Source organism: Oxyura jamaicensis, chromosome 5 (genome assembly GCF_011077185.1).
Source record: "Oxyura jamaicensis isolate SHBP4307 breed ruddy duck chromosome 5, BPBGC_Ojam_1.0, whole genome shotgun sequence".
NCBI lineage: Eukaryota > Metazoa > Chordata > Aves > Anseriformes > Anatidae > Oxyura > Oxyura jamaicensis.
In genome coordinates, this window is record NC_048897.1 from 52,879,147 (window position 1) to 52,900,001 (window position 20,855).

Genomic DNA, 20,855 nt, shown 5'->3' on the forward strand with positions numbered 1-20,855 from the left:
TGATTTACAACGGTGATGAGGTTGTGAAGGGAAGATGTGAGTGAAACACGCTCAGAATAAGCAAAGGGAGAGGAAAGGCTTTGTGTGAAAGGAAATCTGAGTATTTTAATTGACCCAGCAGACAGCACCAGAGAGCCCAGAGGAAAAGCCAAGTCCCTAGCTCCCTGCAGATACAAATTCCATGAGTCATAGCATAATAATGATATGCCCTCACATTTTTATTTATAGAAGCCCATGCCTGTGAGATGCCTAGGAGCTGCAAGATGTTGAACAAAATATCATTAAAACATTTGAGGAAGGTTCTTTTTTTTCTTCTCTTCTGTGTGGCTGTTAATTCTGAGAAGCAACCACCACAAGGAACATCACCCCATCAAATCAGCGAAGTGCAGCCCCCCGGTACATGGCTGCATGCTATGATTTTTCCCCTCTACTATTATTTCTGTTAAAGGGAAAGAATTGTCTTTAAAAAATCTTTTCACTCTGGCCTTAGTTGATTTATATTTTCTAAAAGGGATGCTGAGTTTAGCAGTGAGATGTGAGAGAAATTTGCACCCAAGTTTGGATTTTACTTTGTGTATATGTTTCTTAGCATTTTGCCCGCAGCTGATTGCTTCTCTCTCTTTCATCTCTTTTTTTCTGTTGCTGTTTATCAGGATTTTCACACAGCAGCTGAGGAGAAAAGAGTATTTGGTTAAAATGGCAACTAAGCCTTGCAGGAGAAGCAGTTGGTAATTGGAGTTTGCAGCTTCTCTCAGGTTGGACTACTGATCCCAGGACTAGACAATAATCCCCTAATCTTACACAGATAGGAATGTAAAATTGTAAAAAGTGCCATCAGGGCTTGGATTAAATTTGTTCCCCTTAAAACTTACTAAATTTCACTGTGCATTTATCCAAACATGCCTTTATTGTGTGTGCTTCATCCCATTGATGCTGCCTTATCTTCCAGCAGCTCTTGATTTTTTTCTGGGCATTTTCTTGTCTTTGTGGCTGACTGCCCAAATTCGTAAATACCCATCACACTTTCCTTTGAATCCATTGTGGACGGTGCCATATGACTGCCATACATTTAATTAAAAATAAATAAATCTAAAATCAGAGAGAATCTTTCAAAAAGAAATAAACATAATTACATAAGTGTCCGGGGTGCACATAACGCTCCTGTGACTGCCATGCACTGCTCCAGCAGCAGTGGGATAGCAGGTGCCACTCGTGGTCCTGGTTCACTCCCTCCTACTATGCATAAGCGTTTTATGTGTGATCTCTTTAGCTGTTACTCACTTTCCTCCTCTTTGAGCGAGCATTGGCATGGAAGATGTTCTGAAAGTAAAGCAGACCAAAGCTGCCATTGTAGCAAGGCACCCATTTAGTCATAACCGTCTCTGGATGTTGTTTTTTCCCCTTTTTGCCTGTATATCTTACAAGGAATTGGAAGTCCTTCCAACAAAAACACGCTGCACGCTTGCTCTTTGGTTCATGTGAACACAGATCCCTCGCAAAACACCAGGCGGTGCACGCGTTTGCTGGGGAAGAGGCTCCCTTGTTCGCCACCTGCTCTGGCAGTCAAATTACCACTTGCAGACGAAGTGAGGTACTTTACAGGTACCACTTTCTTTAGCAAGTTGTGAGCCACAGTTGGCTTCCTTTTTCACCATTCTACTGAATCACGGGGTCAGTGCCTTTCTCTTCCACCCATCAGACAACGTTAGCAAAAGTTTTGCTGAGATGATGAAGAGAGTTGTGATGAGTACCGACACGTCATTTAAGAGGCACAGATTTAATGTGATGTCCTCCATTTCCACCGTTGGCTTTGAGCAGGAGCTCACCAGAGGCAAATAAATGACTCGGTGCATGGGGCTTTTCCAGCTGGCACAGCTGCCTCTGCAACGAGGCCACGCGTTGTTTACCCGGCGAAGTCGCCATTTAGTGAGAAAGTCTGCGAAACACAGCCATTTTGAAGAATGCCATTATCAGTTTAACTCTACCCAAAGTTATTGCAAAATACTTCATTCCATCAAACACGTCATCTGTCAAGGTGTCCGGGTCAGAGAAGGAGGGAATGCTGTCTCGTTTCAGCAGAGCTGGCTGCTCACCAACCCTAATTATGGAAGTTTCTCAGTATTTCCTTTAGATTAATGGGTTCTTTAGATGATTGCAAGTCTGCTGGCATTTGAGTGTTGGTGGGTATTCTCAGTGGCATCTTCATTTCCTGCTCTCAGACTGATGAGTAGAATAGCTTCCTGCGACGGATTTCTAGACAAAACCACCAGAAAGCAGAGGAAGCTCTAAGGGGATCTTGACTCCTCTCACTCAAGTGAGAAAAAGACTTTGCTCTTGGAGGTATTTCACTTCAAAGATTTCTCTTAGAAATTCTATTCTATTCTTCAGTGCGTATTTGAAGAAGAAACTACAAGGCATTAGAGTAGAGAAAATGTAATATTGACCTCATAAGCTTTAAGACAGTGCATAAAAACACGACTGTCACAATACCATTCAGTGTTTGGGTGACAATTGAAAATGTCGAAAGAGGCAGGAATCAAGATAATCATATGCCAACAGCTTTTGGAAAACTGTACAGCTTCAACATGACATGAACCAGTACTCAAAATTATGAGAACATGGAAGAAAAAATATTCCAAAGGCGCTGTGAAGGGGAAAATGAAAACATAAATAAATCTCTCTATAGGTACCAGTATGTTACTGGAGAACTAAGGGCTTTTGCTAACGAGGGTTGTAAGGTGGCTCCTCCATCCAGGAAGAGAGCAAAATGCTGGGTAACATCTTTGAAGGACACCTAGGCATCAGGTAGAACCAGAGAGATGTTTTATAGGTCTTCAAATTTGCAGCACTGCTATTATTTGGAAGGGTGTCAACATGCACAAGCTCAAATTTGTTGCCTCCTCAGTGAGTTCTTCCTTTCCCTTCTTTAAAGAGACTCCTTCGTCTCTTCCACTGCAACTGCAACATTATTGTAATGCCAGTTGACTCTGACTTTGTGACTTTTCCCTTCTGTGAAGCGGAAACATAATGTCTAGAGTTAATTTTTCAGAGGGGTGGGATTCCCTGTCAGCTTAAATATAAAATAATAATTTTAAGTGACCTATGCTCTACATTAGCACAAAAGCTTTTGCTGAACAAAAAGCACTCTGGAGAAATACAATTTAAGGCTGAGATTGCTGGAAGTACCTATCTCATTATGTCTTGAAAAAAAAAACACAGACCCAGATTGTGAAATAAATGATACTTTTCTTGCTTTTCTATTAGGCTTAAAAGAAAAATATGCACTGAAATCTGGTATTTCTGATATCCATGCTTGTAATCCTGGTTTCTCTTCTGTTTGCCCACCACAGCTCTGTTTATCCCAGAGCCTTTTCTTTGGCTTTTCCCTTCTTGTCTTAGAGCAATTGCGTGACATAAAGTCTAAAATGATGGCTGCATGGTTACACATCAGCACTTTGCTGTCCCCCCTGGGAGGTCCTCAGGTGCTGTTAATAACAGAAATGGGAGCAGGGCCCCCACGGGCTGGTGCCCAGTGCCAGAACAGAGCTATTGCTCACAGGTTTTAGGTGGGATTTGGGTTTTGGCAGTGCATATAAACATATTAAAGAGGACATATTAAAGCATATTAACCGGGCACTGTCCAAATGCCTCTTGAACACTGGCAGCCCTGGGGCACCAGCCACCTAGCTCAGAAGCCTGTTGCAGTGCCTGACCACCCTCACGGTGATTTTTGCCTAGAAAGCCCGATCTCGTGGCACATCCAGCGTGCTGCTACAGTCATAAGTTACTGGTGCGCTATCCTAAAAGTTTACAGCTCTGAGAATGAATGTGTGGAAAAGTCAGGCTTCGGAGTTTAATAAGTCCATTTATTTTTATGATCTGCAGAAGCACTCTCAGGCGTATGTGCTGTCTCCCAGGCTGGGCTGTATTGTGGACGAGTTCATAAAGTGGTTCCATATAAAAATGGAGATGGTTTATTGATTCTTCTGCCCTTTCATTAGGACTTCTGCGGGTTTTTGTGTACAGAAATCTTATTTTTTAAAGAAGTTTGCTGCTGTGCCACACCCTGTGGTGCCTGTCAGGCCCCACGTTTCTATGAAGGCAGAGGAGTGATACTCGTTCGGTCTCTCCTTGTGGCCCTGGCAGTGGGGCTGCTCCAGGTGCCCATGTACTTTCTTCAGTAGAGAGCAAGGGAAAAAGTTACACTCACTGTCTCTTGGCTCGTAAATATGAACTGCTGATAGCCGGTAATTTCTTGTGCGTGGGTATGGTGTTGTAGTTTCATACGGTATTAGACCTTGGCTGATTATTGCATGATGAGGTCTGTGCAGTCTTAACGAAATCAGCATTTTGTTTTGACAGAAATAATTGAGTTTTTCAAAATTTTGTCTCATCCTGGAGGGAAAAGGAAAAGAGAGAGGGAAAAAAAAAAAAAAGAAAAAAAAAATTCTTCAATCTGGCACTTTGATGACCTTGAAATGTGTTTTAATGTACTTACTTGTATCGCATCAGACAACTGTGAATGAGGCTGGTAGGTCTCTGACAAATGATTTTGGAAAGTTCTGTAGGATCCTGATTCATTTCTGGGGCACTGAACTGTGAAATAAAAGGGAAGCGTTGATGGGAAATGCATCCCGCCTTGGAACGAATCCAGGCTGTCACGAAGCCCTTCGGTAGAATAAAGCCCTCAGTGATGGGGACAATCCAGTGCCGAAACCTTGGAGTTTGGGCTTTGCTCTGGGTTTGCAGGAAAGGCAAGCACTGCGGGCTGAGTTTCACTTGCACTGTGGGCAGAGAGAAGAGCGAAGATTTGCAATGGATTGCTTTTTGGCATCCAGGAAAGCTCCGCGAGGCAATTTTTTTTTTTTTTTTTTTCATTTTTTGACAGCTTTGGCACAAGAACTAAACTTTATAAAGGCATTGGCCCTCGAAAACGCCCAGCTGTAACGTTCAGAGGATTTATAATTTGTTTGGCGAGTGCACAGCCCACTGGGGATTGTGTCAGCTTCTCTGAATTGTTTAATTTATATCCCAATTCTTGCCTGCCCTGTGATGAGACTTGCAAAGTTGCCGTTTGCCTGCGAGGTGGGAGGTCTGCGGGACGGGGTAGCCCTGGGTGCACAGGTCGGGCAGTGATGGCATGCCTTGGCAGGCTGTAACATCATGTCATAGGAACGCTTTTGGTTATTTCACTTTCTTCTGCTTGGGGTTTCAACCCCCCCCTGAACGCCAGCTGCCGGTTTGTCACCACTTTATCAATCGGCTCTGTAACGGTGTGACACCACTGGGGCAGCTCCCAGGGGCCAGAGGTTTGTGCTGCCCCCATCCTCGGAGACCTTCCAGCTCTGAGCTCATCCATCTGACCGTGCTTCGAGCAGGAGGATGGGCTAGACCTCCTGAGCTGCCTCCTCACCTGAGAGTCTCTGGGGACCTGCTCTACACCTCCTCTCCCTTCATAAAGGAAAAGCAGTAAAAGAAATAGAAGCCAGTAACTGGAACACAGGTAAAAAAAGACATGGCATCTCCAAAATAATAAATCCTTTTCTTTTAAAAATTAAAAGCATTTATAAAAATAGAAACAAAACCTGAAATCTCTCCATTGTATTTGCATTTAAATTGGAAATGTGAATGCATCTGGTCTTGTAAGTGCCAAATAATTGCTTGATATTAAAAAGTTTGGAGATGCTCTAGTAGAAGATGCTTGACAACTTAATTGTTCTGATAGCTCCTGAGAGTTAAAGTTTTAAAAAAACTTCAAGCTAAAGCCTTGTTGACAGAGGAAAAATAAGGTGTTGGTAAAATGTTGAGAATGTCTTTTTTTTTTTTTTTTAAGAGGACTGAACTTCAGTCTTTCTTAGTATAGGAAGATGAGTATAGGGAACATTCAGGCAGCATAATTTGGCCAAAATTATCTTGCAGTCTGAAACACCTTATTTAAGAAATTTGAATTTTGAGAAGAGAGGTCAACATGGTTGCATTCCCCGTAAAAGCTCTTTTCTGTACTCACACTATTTTTTAATGCTCTCCTTCCTGCCCAAGCAAGGTGCCCCCTGCCTGCTCGCTCAGCAGGAGTGGTTTCTCATGGAGAGTGTTCTCCTTTGTGAGAACACCAACCACCGTTCCTTGCAGCTAACGCAGGTGAGGCAGGCTCTGCGCAGAGTGTACGAGTAATTTTATTTGATGTTAGACTGATTTTTTTTATTATTTTTTATTTTTACTTTTGAGTGAAATGTGCAGGCCTTCTTTCAGAGTCAGGAAGTTTCCATGTCTTGCCGAGATATGGACCCAGCAGCTGTGGGGTTGTACGGATGAACCATGCAGGTACGGGAGTTTTCCCTGCTAGAGGAAAACTCAACCACCAGCATGATGCTGACCTTGGCTGACCCAACGGTCCCCCGCCAGCCAAGACCGAATATGAATAATGGAGTACAAAATAGATGCAATTGCTGTGGAGGCAAGCTGGCAAGACTTTATTTTATTTCTAAAAATGCTGCAGGCTGGTGCTGTGCAGAAAGTGCTGAAGGATCTGTCCCAACCCCCTTCTTTTCAGCCAGTTTGGAATCTCTTTAAGAGGCAAAGGTGGAGCCCATGGATAGAGGCACAGATGTCGATCTAGGAGTTTCTAGGTCCTGTGAACTGGCAGAAGACAAAGCAAGTGTTGGTAGATTTCTACCATATATATATGGTAGAATATATATATTCTTTTTTATTTTATCTTTTTCCTAGGGGAAGCAGTTGTTTTTGTTTGCTTTGCTCTCCAGAATGACCAGAGGGAGTGACCTTTCTTGCTGAGAATCACTGAAATGAGCACTGATTTGGTCCCTGTGGCGGGTCTTGTGCAAGGCCAGGCCACTTCTGCCATGACTTATCTGAGGCTCAGCTTAAGCACCCTGGGACGAGGATGGCTCCCTGTGGGCGGTGGTGCAGGATGGTGTTCAAGATCTGCCAGAGACAAAAAGCTGGATGGAAAGAGGTGTCTGTCGCCGCACAACTATACTTTAATTTTATTTTTTTTTAAAGGCGACACTGGGACTGCAGTAGCTGAATGTCAGAATAGCACAAGAAATGAGGTGAAGAGTGGAAAGAGGAAACAGAAGGGCTTGTGGAAACATGAGCATATCTGGAGGGAAAAGCTCAGGCACCGAAGGCTGCTGCTTGAGCAGCTCAATTTGCCGCCGGGGTGCTGTCTAATTAGAAGTGCTCAGCACACAGTGACAATGAGGAACAGCAGCAGGACCCGTGAACTGCAGCATTTCTCTTCCTCATGCATTATATTTACTTGTCAGCAGATATACGAGCCTTTAACCATATATTTTAACCTTTCTTATTTTCTCCTTTCTATTTTCTCCACTTGGCAGTGAGGAGGTTTGTAGAAACACAGCTGTGGCTGAGGACCCCGTATCTTCTGAGGCGGGATTTGTTTCTTGTGAGGTGGTGAGACTCCACTACTGTGACTTCATGCAGCTTCAGACTCTTAAACGTCTCTGGCTCTTTCAGTGTCCTTTGCCCCTCTGTGGTGCAGAGGGGTACTGGAAGAGCCATTGCCCCCCTTTTCTGGTTTGTTAAATCTTAGGTTTGTTAGATTGTAGGTTGTGGAGTCTCCCTGCCAGAATTTCAGAAGCCACTTGGATGTGGTCCTGGGCAACCTGCTCTGGGTGTCCCTGACAGAGCTGGAGGACTGGACCCAGAGGTCCCTTCTAACCTAAGCCATTCCATAGTCTTGTCTTTGTTCGTTGACCAAAGAATGGCTTTACCCAAGGTAACCTCTGGTTTTGGTTTTAGAATTGTGGCATTTTAACCATATTGTACAATTCTTTATGCAACTCTGAGTTTGGACTTAAATGCTTTTCTGCTTTTATTATTCCCCCAAATCCATTAGTCTTACTGTCCTTGCTGTTCGGAAAATTGACTTCTTAAAGCACCAGCTGGACACAGAGGTTTTGTCCCAAAAATCTTGCAATTTCAGTATCAGAGGCCTGCTAGTAAACGTTTATATTCCTTATTGTCCCAAAGTTGTACTCTGCTCTTAACGCACAGCCACCAACACACCATGAGGTCCATTTCACCAGACCAAATTTTCCTAGCCCTGACCTGACCACTTGCTCAGGGCCTTCACTGAAGCGAGGCACAAAGCTCGTGTTTATGGTGGGTCTTAGCTTTGTCCAGCCTGGGGCGAAGCTGGGACATCGCTTTGTGTCAGGTGTAGGTGTGGCTGTGATGGTCACAGCAGGGTGCCGTGATTCAGTTGGCAGATGTTGTCTCCTGTTTGTTACTGAAATTGTTTATACGTGGTTACATGCTCATAACAGTGCTGACTATGATGGAGGGGGTCATTCGTCAGAAAGAAGTGGAAGTGATTTTGTACAAGACACTTCAGAGCAGGCTGCTCTGCGTCCAGAATCAGCGTGCAGACCGAGCTGATGTGGCAGCCTAGATAAACTTTCATTACGGAGAGCTGATACCTACAAAGCTGATTTCAAGGAGTGTGTTTTTGGTCTTGTAGTTTAGAATTAGGCTAGAAAACCATAATTCTGAAAGCTTTCCTTTCTATGCTTTGAAGCAGGACTTGAGTTTGCTTTCAAAAGTTTAGTTGTTTGGGAAAATAATAATAATAATAATAAAAAAATGTGTTTTCAGTGCTCCTTGTATGCAGAATAATTTCAAAAAGTATTTTAATGTGACAGATGAAGTTTAACTGATTACACCGTGATATTCACCAGTGAGAAACAGCTTTTGGACAGGTGTTAAACTGTCACCACTCAGTTTAGCTGTTTGATAATGCCGTTTAAGGCAACGTCCTGTAGATACCAAAGACTGAAACTCTGCTGCCCATGGCCAAAAGGAACAGGAGGACTCGGTGCTTCTATGGAGGTTATGGTAAGAACTTCCTTTTACTTCTGTTGATTTGGTAGAGGTAGATGTGTTACTGAAGGAAGAAATATCAGAGAAAAAATTCCACGAGTCTATTTCTTCTGTGGGAATGACTTTATTTAGTAGAGGTTCATTTTTGCTGAGCTTTCCATTTAAAAAACAAACCAGAGAATTCAGACTGCGCTGCAGTTTCCAAGGCGTAGTCGTGGTCCTGATTCCTTTGTTTCATATATTTGTTCATTTAATCATTCAGACACACAAATCTGAGACCCATCCCAGTGGTGCAGATGTAGATATTGGATGATAGCTTTGACAAATGTGTATGTAAGAAAGCAGCCAGAGGTATTAATATTTATTGTTCACTTGAGTTGCAGGGGAGTGTGCTAGGATGGCTCCTATCTCACAGGACACCGGCGGTGCAGCCCCCCGGTCAGCTGCTAATTACATGGTCTCCCACCTTAAGCACGGATCTTTATTCGCTTGACAGAGAAGTCAGGCATATTAGTCCAAGTTTGTGATTGCTTTGGAATTGGTTATTTGTATTGTAATGCAACAAAGCTCAGGTCACATAAAAAAATGCATCAGAGTAATGTCGTAAATTGAAATGTGCCATTTTCTCAGCTGTTTGGGGTCAGAAACAGATTATTTCTGGGGAGGATAAATAATTCAGAATTACAGCAGGAAAACATCACTTACCATACCACTATACATTGGTGTCTGCCTGTAACCACAGCAAGTCAAATTACGTTGTTTTTCCTTATTTCTCAGCAGTAAGATACCTATAGCTTTATAAAGATCATGCGTTGATGATGAAATCAACCAGTCCAGGTGCTTACACCATTGATACTAACCCCATTAATTCTGTACGTTGACCTGTTGTAACCAAGTACTGTATCTGGTCATTGCCAGAATTCTGTGTTACAAAGCCATTGCCTGGAAGATAGACCAGTTCAGGTGCTTGTCAGTGCCACAGCTCCACTCAGAATCAATCTGAGTTGCTCCTCGAGGGGAAGGAAGTTGAGTTTCTATTTTCCTCTACAAAGTCTGGGAACCAACAGAGACGGAATATATGAGCACTAGCGTGCAATGAGAAAAGTTGGCTTCTCAAGATGCCTTGACAGATTAGGGAAAAGGTTTAGGTTTACGAATGCATTTCACAAGTCTTTTAGGGACTATCTAAAATCTTTGTCGTAAGGTTGTGAATCTTTTGAATTGCAGTCATACGAAAGCAGGATTGCTTTTCCCATCTGTGAGGCTCCAAGGAGACGAGGAGCCCGGTGTGATTGAAGCAAGAGCTGGCGATAAGGGTTGGCTTTCTTTACCCGCTGTCTGCCTCATATCTTTCTTTCAAGGACCAATGAATCATCCCAGTAATCATCTTTTGGTACAAGGATCACAGCAGTAACTTGTAGAGTTACATCTCAGTCCTTTAAAGCAAACAGCCAGTGTCTGGATTAACAGACTGGAGTTTCTAGAGAATGAAGCTGGGTTTGCAGCTCGCCTTCCAAACAAGCTGTTCCCCTGGTGCTTTTTGTGTCTTCTTGTCCTTTGTGGGGAAGCCGAATTCAAGGCAAAAGGCTTAGTGCAGCACACAGAGGAGCCATGGAATGACCATCATTCACAGTGATGAGCCTTGGATCAGACCTTTGGCCTCTTTGTCACTGGCCTTAAAAATAAAGTGAAGAATCTTTCCAAGTAGCACAAACTATTTCTGTGCGTGTGAGAGGGAAACATCAAAGGGTCAGCAACGCCTGAGCACAGGAGAGGATTGCTGCGTTGCCCGACCCAGGGGATGCAGCTGAAATGCAGAACCCCGAGCAGTTTCAGAGGATCTCAGCACTGAGTTGGATCTGGAGGTGCAGGTATCGGCATTTGTTTGAAAAAATGCCAGCTCTGGGTGCTCAGAACCAAGTGGTGTCCTGGGTACTGGGTTCGGTAAGCATCCAAATGTACTCCTGGCGCTTCAAGACCCATGCAGGTCCTCGCGTCTGCTTGACACGTTATCAGGAGACATTCCCATCTTGTTCACTGCGAAGAGCTTAAACCAAAAATTGCTTGCCATCCTTAACAAAACACGGAGGGGAACAACGAGAATTAGTCAAAGCCACTTCTGGTCGGTGAGACTGAACCTCGTGTGGAACCCAACTGCTCAGTCAGGGTTAAAGTCAGTGATTTGCACCGTTCTGCTGCCTAATATTGCTGCACACAGACACAAGCAGCAGCAAACCCAAAGCTGAGCGTTCCCCAGTGCCCCGTGTCAGCCTGGGAAGCAGTCAGTGGCCAACAGCCATCCCGTCGAAGCCTGCAAATAGCGCGGCAGCTGATGTACTCAGGGGCGGCGCTTGATGCCGTGCGCATATCATGAAATGTGCATTTGCGAGATAGGAACGTTTTGGTGGATTAAAGGAGCATCTTGGGCTGGTCGGGGTGGGGGTGGGAGTATGGCTTAACCTGATGAATGCAAATAGGCCTGAGCCTATCATTTGAGATACTGAAATGAATTTTATTACTTTGAAATGTAATTAATGAGGGAGGGCAAAGACAGTGAAGAGTTTTGTGAAGAGTTTGAGGATGAAAATTGTTTCATCTTCGATTATTTGATCACATCACAGTTCTTTGGGGCCTCTTTGGAGAAAGACTGGCACTTTCCTGGGCACGTTCTGAGCCTCAAAGTGGAGGTACAGACCTATTTGCACATTGGCTGTTATTTTCTAGCCGTGTGTTGATTATGTTATGAAATCTCTGCCAGGATGCAGCTGAGGTTAGCATGCCGACAGCATCACCTCCCACATTTTGCTGATTAACCTCATATCTCCTGTTCATATAACCCCGTATTTGTGACTGAAACCTCCCAGCAATGCTTCAAACATTACTGGGAATGCAGTGGAAAGCCGGAGTCCAAGTCCACTGCAGGTTTTAATGTAGTTGATGTTATATAGGGGGATGCCTGCAAATTACAGTCCAAGAACCTTCATAGGAGGAAAACACAAACCTGTTCCTTGACTATGAATGCAAACCCTCGTGGAGAATACAAACAGAAAGGTGTTTTCTCTTACCTACCGGGCTTGTACCAGGCGCAGCTCAGGTGTTCCCAAGAGGTCCGTACATGATGCACAGAATAGATCAATGAGCTCTGAAGTCCTTTTGGAAACCACATTCAGCTGGTGCAGATCTAAGACTCCACAGCATTCATCTGGAAGAAGCAGCCTGGGATTCCCAGGACTGCTGAAGGTGCAGTGACTCTGGAGAGGTCTGCTAGCTCTGTGGCCTTTTTCTGAGGGCAACCCTGTTTGCTCTGGGCCTGAGGCTAGCTAACGAGGCCCTTGATTGCTGCAGTAACTTCTATTGCAAAGACCTGAGCAGGGTCATCCCGGCCCCTCCTGCCAGCCAAGAGTGCCCTGAACTCTGCCCTCCACGGTCCTCTTCTCCATCCCAGTGTACCTGAAAGTGGTTGATCCATTCGGAAGGGTTTTGGACCCCGTTCTGGCTGAAGTCCCGGGTGCCTGTGCAGGGTCAGAGAGCCGTGGGCACATCCTGGCGCCACGCTGCTCCTGCTCCCCCGGCCCTCCGGCCCCGCGCCCGCAGCTGCCAGGTGCTGCTGGGCACCTGCACTCGGCGTCCTGGTGACAACTTCCAGGTGTGGATGGTGAATTCTTTGATGGCACGTCAGAAATTCCAGGGTACCCGGGTTAATTGTGGAGATCACTACGTGTGGTGACAGGTGAAATTAGGGATTTACGGATGCGGGTTGTTAAAAGATGCTGCTTAACTCTGTAAAGACTCCATTGTAAAGTCAGATCTGCTGCTGATTTTGTTGGCATCAGAAGAAAATGCTGATAGCTGTGCAGGTTGTTGGGTCTTGGAGGATGCGGTTAGAAAAGCCGTGCTCTGTCTTTGAGCTACCGGCGGTGTTACAGTCATTGGATTGTTTGATATGAGGAGCCCGTGGCTGTTCCTGATGAGTGTCGGGTGTATGCTGGCTTGGCTTATGAGACTTCTTCCTCCAGTTCAGAATTTCTAGCAATTTCCTTAACTTTTTCCATACAGTACAGAGTCACGGCCCTCCTTTAAACTCCTTGTATTTAGATGTACACAAAATATTCAGGCTAGGTATGTGCTCTGCAGCAATTCTTTGGTGTTCAGAGTTTGCTGTAACGAAGGACCGATGAGTGTTACTGTGACTTTTCTATTAGACCTTGCTGATCCTTTACAGGAGGGAGGAGCTGCTGCAAGGAGTGCATGAGCACTCAAAGCAAACAAGAAAAATCAGAAATAAAAATAGTTTGTTGAAGTTATTAGCAAATATTTCTGGTTGAAATGTGCCGTTCATCATGCCTAATATGAGTTCTTTTTTCTTGTCAGCAAATCATTTGCATAATATATTTGCTGAGTTTTGTGGATGTAAGCATTCTTTGATCTGTTTCCAAACAAAGTTCAGTTTGTGTTCCAAAGTTATTTGCCGTGAGTTTCCAACTGGCCTACAATGTGAGGTTCCTCCTCTTGAATCACAGGGCGTGTTAGTTCCCCAGCTTTTAAAAGGGAGCGAGAGATGCGGGGTAAAGGCTAGCACATTTTCGTGCAAATTCGGTTTTGATAAAATTTGTGAAATTTTCAAACTTCACAAATTCTCAAAAGCACATCAGCCACTTGGGGCTTTGAATGCACGGTTGCATCTGAACAGCAGCGGTTAGGCAGACGCGCTCATCACGGCCAATGTCTGTCCCTTCGTTCTCTGAGGAGCAGGGCCAGCTTCCTCAAAGGAAGAAGTTTCTCTCATCACGAGCAAGAGGATGTCCACAGGTCGCCAGACGCTATGCTGTTTTCCCCGCATTGAACAAAACCAGCCAACCAAACAGAACAGAAACCACAACTAATTAATTAACTGTTAATTTCTTTCAGAGCTGCGGAAGTGCTAATTCAGCAAGGCATTTATAAGCTCCACAGAATTGTTCCGTTCAAGGAGCTACTGAGCTAACAAAATTGAGTCTGAATTAGCATTTTCACCACTTGCAGAGATGGAAGGAGCCAACACACCAGACTCTCTTTGCATGCTTGGTGCCTTGGACATCTGTTTGCATTTGGTGGTGTTACGCTCCCTGCACGCAGCACGTGCAAACTGTGTGTTCCCCAAAGATGGGATCCAGACACGGAAATATTCAGCTCATAGCCTTCGCCATTTGTAACAACATCACACTTCATTGGCTCGAAGCGCATAAATAACGGAGAGTGCTCTAGTATGTCCTCAGTCAACCGCGTCTCACCAGGGGCACTGTCCCTGGGAGGGCAGAGAGAGCAGGAGGGGAAAGCAGGGCAACCTGGAAAACTTTTTGATAGACCACGAAGTCAGCACAATGAGAAGAAATGTTGGATTCAGACGTTTGTCTTCCAGTACTTGCATTCCACTTGGATATCTGCTTGTAACATTTCCAACTGTTATTTTCCTCGTGGGGCTTTGTGGTTGGAGATAGCACATAAACATGTACGTAACAACGTGTACAGGCATGCGTACTGAAGCACACATATATGGGGGGTAGGGGTCTTGAGATATATAAGTAGCATTTTGTATTCAGTGCATCAAAACATATGTGTATCTGAAGAACCTAATGGCTGACTCTGAGGCACTGCTCCAAAAATTGCTACTGAACCAACTCTGCTTTATAGCAGTTTGCTGGTGTAAGCGGTGATAGTTCTTGATAGCTTTGTAATCGTTAAAAGAGTGACAAGAAAAATAACTAAGTGAGTAGCAGAATTATTTTGCTCTTGTATAGTAGATTGATGAGGGAATGCTAGTGAAAGATGCTCGTCTTGCCAGGACGATAGCGGGGAATAACGATCCCCCCGGGAGGCTGTGCCCTAGGTTGGCATGGGGTCCTCAGCACTGAACCTGCCTGAGAGGTGGCCTCGAGAACCCTGCCTGCCGTGGGGCTCCCGTCCGAGACGCTGAGACTGCCTCATTTCTGCTTCATGTGGGTTAGGGATTTAATTAGATTTGTATTGCTAGCTTGAATAAACATGGATGGAAATAGAGATCCTTGTACGGGGTGATGATGTTCTCAGAGCTGCACGTGCAGCCTTCAGCCTCAGGTTGCTGCAGCAAGTACGGGATGGGCTTTTCTGTTCTGGTGAGACCCAGCTGGAGAAGTACACCCACAGCACTCGCCGTGGGCTCTCCCCTGAACCTACACCTCAGAAGAGCATCCTTTTGCCTTTTGCCATTGACTGCCAGCTGGGACCTGAAGATGTACTCTCAGCCCTGTCACCTTTTGGAGCCGGCAGCGGTTTCCTCACCTGAAGCAGCTGGTGTGGGCAGCAGCCCTGTGCTGCACTGGGGTACGGCAGCCTGCCCCGGGCAGCCGCAGGAGCAGAAGGAGCCCTCCAGGCTGCTCCAGGGGATGGCACGGCTGTGAGCTAGGGCAGGCTGTAGCCTCGGGCATGTGCTTCCCTCTTCCCGTTTAACCAGCTGGCACAAAGCCGTTTGTTCCCAGATAGACTGGAGATGCTGCTGCTGGTTGTATTAGCGATGCCAGATGGACATCTCTGTTTCCTCTCTGCTCCCATACCACAGGGGTGAGGAAGGGCTTATAAAGACATCCAGAAGCAGATAGCAAAGATTCATGAATTATTTCGAGTCCCAACTTTTCATTTTGGAAATGACAAATATTTTAGCATTGTAAGTTCTGTGATGATACTCGATTAAGGTCTCATCCTACAAAAAAAGATAACCATGTGCTGAGCGTGTGCATGGGAGGTTTTAGTGACTTCCTAACCATGATATGTAGGTATCAAGTGACTCATGAACATATGTCTTTGCAAAGTCTGATGGTGCACAGTTGGTGCTTTATTAGACTAAACTGCTGTGATTTTATTTATTTATTTATTTATTGTATATTTCAGCCTTAAAAAAAGGACGTTTTTGGATCACCCCTGACCCATACCATAAAGATGACAATATCCAGATTGGGCGAGAGGTGAAAATCTCCTGCCAGGTGGAAGCCGTCCCTTCGGAAGAGCTGACGTTCAGCTGGTTCAAAAATGGACGCCCCTTGCGAAGCTCGGAACGGATGGTCATCACACAGACTGACCCCGACGTGTCGCCTGGCACCACGAACCTGGACATCATTGACTTGAAATTCACAGACTTTGGGACCTACACGTGTGTGGCGTCTCTGAAAGGAGGTGGCATATCGGATATCAGCATTGATGTCAACATCTCCAGCAGTACAGGTAAGGAGGCTTTCTCTGATTTCGGTTTTAATTCCGTATGGCCAAGGCATGGCTTTGCTTGACCCGTGGGAAAAAGAGGTGGATATGCAGAGCACTTCTCGCCATGGGGATATCCAAGCAGGACCTAGGTCAGGGGCTGAGTTCCAGGGATTAAAGGACAGAAACTGAGTAAGCGGCACGCGATGCTCTCTCCCAAGAGCACACTAAGGTCCAATTTACTCAGATATGCCTGCTCTTATTGTCAGAAAAATTATTGCTTCTAAAAAAGGACGTTGGCCTTTATTTTGGACTTTCAGGCATCCGGAGCCATGAAAAAATAGCTGGTAGGAAATTACAGGGAGAAGTAGGAGGGTGTTATGTTAACCAGGCTGAATCCATCCAGCTGCTCCCATCGAACAGCGAGTGCCAAGAACAGCGGAAGGAGCTCTCTTTTTTCTTAAAGATTACGCACTGCTTGGTGGTGAATCATGCTATTCCCAACAGGGAAAAAGTTTAAGATATCCATTATGCATATTTCCAGATCCGTGACTGAAACGTCTCGCTCCTGGATGAGCTAGAACCTTGGCTATTACCTTGACTGATAATGAATGTCTTGTTGTGGCTATCGAGTAGGAGTACGTAACACAACACTAGCTGTCTGCTTTTCTTTATCCCTTTGCTAATAGCTGGTTTGTAACCAATGTATTTCTTAGACCCCCCATAGCTGAAATTAATGACGGAGGTAGGTAGTCCGTGTTAAAATAATAAAATGAAAACCATTCTGAATGCTGGATTTTTTTCTGCGAAAAATTAATTATAACCAAAAATAAGGTTGATTTCTACAGGGAAAAAACAAGCAAGAAAGTTCTGTTTTCAGAACACTGTTTTATGTTAAAGCGCAGAGGCAGAGTGTTAGTATTGCAGCTGCTATCCATCCTGTCTTTTATGTAAAGCATTGCTGTGCTTTTCTTCAGATTATGCATGTTATTCACTGGGGTAAGGCGTGTGTTGTGTGCTGTTCAGAAGTGAGACAACAAAGAATGCATTGAAAAACATTTTTATAGCATGGAAAGAAGATGTTTAATAGGCATCTTCTGACCCCTTTTTACCAAACACATTCAAGTGTGTGCTTTCTGCTTTCTCAAAGAGATTAATTGCACTCTATTGCATCAAACAGTATATCCACGTTTCTATCTTCCAACTCTTACAGCATCAGTTATGCTTGACAAGTACGTATCATGCCTAAACAATCTCTCTTACAACTGTCATGATAAATTATTGTTTAGATTTTAATACTTGAACCTGCCGTCCGTCCTCAGATCCTGGTGCTGGTAGGAGAAGTGTTTTGCTAGCTGGCGTTACATTTCAGTGAAGAGCTGGAACTGGGGTGTGCAGGGTTTCCTCAGGACCAATGAGGTTGTATAATTGCAAGCTGTCCTCATTTGGTTCTGGGCAGAAAGCTTGGCAGACCTCATTTCCTCTGTTTCTCCTCAGCTGACCTGTAGTTTACAAGTGTTTTGCGTGCACTGCTTTTCATGGGCATGTGTGGTTGTGGTCCTTTGACGTGACAGATAACTGCAGTCCAAAACGATGCTACCGAGAGATTTAATTTAGCTCATACCCATCTCGTGCCCGGTGATCACTTCTCCAAGTAAGCACAAAACCCGTGTGTATGTGCAAGCTGAGCGGTGCTCCTCCAAACGGCGGCCCTGTGGTGGAGCAAGAGCTGCAGGGGTGTGTGGTCCCAGGTCCTCCTCGAGCACCACGTTGCTTCTGCCACATGTCTGGGAGCTTTGCCTGCTGAAAGGTTTTCATTGAGAATACTGCATACGAGGTAGGTTGGCCTGCGATCGAGTTAGGGAACACGGAAGCAAAATGGATGGGGGTAGGTCCATGGGACTGATAGGAGGTATCGAAGGGAGCTGAGCAGTGTCCCTTCAGGGCCACCTGGTCATCTTTCAAAGGTCATGGTGACTTAAAGACGTCCGACAAAGATCGGAACAATGCACATTTTGGCCTGTCTTCACGAAGGCAAGACGGAGACCCAGGGAAGCACAGGGCGGTCATCCTCTGGGAGCGTGTCCTCCTAGAAAGCATGGCCATCCGCACGGAGGGCCAGCAGGGGACTGGAAGCAGCCAGCGTGACTTACCGTGGGCAAGTTGTGCCTGACCCAGCCTGGGTGCCTGCTGTGACAACCAGCCTGGGTCTGTGGGCAAGGGAAGGGGAGGGAAAGCTGCTTGCCTTGACTTTTCAGCTATGAGGATACTACAAAATCTGCTTTGAAGGTCTTGCTAAAGTGTGGTTTGGAGTGATGGGCGGGGCTGGAAGATGTATTTGAAAAATAAGATGCAAAGAGTTGTGGTCATGGATGTAGAGTCCAATTCGGCGTGCATGTAAGTGAGCGAGCAGTCGGTGTTTACACAGCTCACCTCTGCTGCGTTTCCCACCCTGAAGCGTAATGCAAACATATTTAAACCTCGAGAGACAGGAGGAAAAAAAACTAATTTCATTTAGTTTAGCTAGTCATTATTTTGTTATTTAATCATTTATTTTGGATGTGGCTTATTTTTCAGAGCTCCTTGAATATTTTGCTTCTTTTTTTTTGGCAAATTTTTCTAAGTATAAATCAGAAGTATTTATTCTCACTGCTCCTGAAGTGTTCCTGCCAAGTTTGGTGGACTTTTAATTGACTTCCCAGCAGCTGTGCTGGAGCAGTGCTGGGTGAGATCCGGGGAGGGCTGTACCCATGGCAGTGGTCCTGGCTGGGGCTGCCTGGCGGAGGAGCAGCTCTGGGTTCCCTGTAAGCAGTGAGGGGGATGTGAGCAGCACTGCTCCCTGCCAGCCACGGAGGCCGGTGGATACTGGGTCCAGCTTGGGGCCCCCAGTACCAGAAAGGCTTAATTAAACTGGAATGGGTCCAGCTGAGGCTTATTAATGCATATCTTGCTTAATTAATGCAATATCTTAAGTAATGCATATCTTGCTATCAGGTAAAGGACTGAGTGGCAAAGAGAGGATTGCTGTAGGGTAGGTGCCGAGTTCGCATGATGGATAGTGACTGCATGCACACTCTGCTGCCTGCTCGCTAGGGTGAAGTGGACAGCGATGTCTGTGCAGTCATGCATCGCCCATCTGGCAGAAAGTGCCCGCTGTATTACCCGCACTTGCTGAGGATTCTTTGGGGAAATTGATGGGATTTATTGGAAACACCCGTTAGATGACGGTACCTGTAAGCCCTTCCAAATTTCTGCAGGCAGTGATGAATTATGTCAGCTCGTACACTCACTGTCCTGTAACACTCAAGAAAATCAGGAGGGAAAAATAGCATTTGGAATTTGCGTTGTTTAGCATCTGAAAAGATGTTCTGCCTATCCGTGTGACTTCATTACCTGATTAAGTGGAAGCTGAAATAGTTGCAGTGTGCATTTGAAGGTCATTACTGATTCATCAGGAATCATTACTGCTGTGGTAATTATGAACATAAGGCCGAAGCACAGACACATTTTCCAAATGCCAGAAGTTGCATGGATGCACTGAGTACTGGGCTGTGTGTCTGCTTTCTAGTCTCACGAAGAAGCATCTCTTCCTGACGTCCACGAGTTCCTCCTGGAGCCACGAAGTCGGGCAGGGGAGGCGGCGGCGCCTCCTGAGCAAGGAGGGAAGCAGCTCGGTCCCCTCTGCCTCCAGCAGGTTGGAAAGGGATGTTTGGCTGTCCAAGGGACCCCTTGTCTTCTTGGCGTGCTTGGTGTTACCCTTCTTTAGCAGGAAGGTTTTCCCCTCTGATATTTTGTACTTTCAGCAGGAAAGGCATATGAGTGCCTCGTATAAATGGACCTGAAGTAATCCCCTAGCAGTCTCCCGACTACATCTCTGTAAAGTAGGTCACTGAACAGTGGAAATGAAGGCTCAAATGCTGTATCTTTCCCTGTAAAAGCCCTGCCATCCATAAAATCGACCCAGGGCAAATGTTACTGAGAGACAGAACGGCTCTTCTGTGTGTGCGTGCCATGGGAATCGAGGGGCTGTTAATACAGCAACAGAAACATAAAAAACAAGACACCCAGAATGGTCTCAAGGTAACCAAAAAAGAGAGGTAGATCAGAAGAGCACGTTAGTCTTTGTATGTGATCTTTTTCTCTGCATTAAATATCATACTCAGAGAAGGAAAAATAAGGCTTTAGGTCACGTATGCTCTGCTGTGTTCGGCGTGGGCTCTTACGCTGTCTTCATCCCCCTAAATTCAGTATCGGTACAGTAAGAGATGTAACATCTGTCACTTCTGGCTTGTTCTCTTCTCATCATCCCCCTGCAGGCAGCATTGTGCAGTGAAGTGAGTTGCTCTTTCAGGGGGTTATTTTACTTTATTCAAGGCTACACTGCTCAGAAGTGCTGTTAGAAGGGCTGGATGCAGGAGATGGCTGATGCTTTTAGGCAGCAGGTAGCGGTGACCTTTCCCTTCCTAAGAGAATTCTTTCTGCTGTTTCAATCCTGCCCAGCGTGGGTACAATTAGATATTCGACGTGGTAAATCTGTCATCCCAATTCTTCGTCTCTGGGTGAATGTGAAGATGTGCAGAGCGTGTACCACCCCAGGTAGTCGTGCCAAGAGACCGATTTTGTTTTGCGTAAGTGCTTCCAGACAGGCAGAGTAATTCCTGAGGAACCGCTGTGTATGCGGCCATGCCTCTGCCCTGCAGCGTGGTGATGGGGGCTTCCCTGGTAAACTAATCGGCTATTAAATAATGATTAATTAAGTGTCCAGGCTGATGCATTAGGACATG

The 20,855-nt window shown here is 45.3% G+C and overlaps 1 protein-coding gene across 1 annotated transcript in view; it reads left to right on the plus strand.

The window, feature by feature from the left end:
- The window catches only part of MDGA2 (MAM domain containing glycosylphosphatidylinositol anchor 2), a 320,012-nt gene that overhangs the window by 180,035 nt on the left and 119,122 nt on the right, over positions 1-20,855 (plus strand). Inside the window, exon 7 of the mRNA XM_035327104.1 lies at positions 15,766-16,095. Coding sequence (XP_035182995.1) covers positions 15,766-16,095 — 330 coding nt within the window. The remainder of the gene's footprint in view (positions 1-15,765; positions 16,096-20,855) is intronic.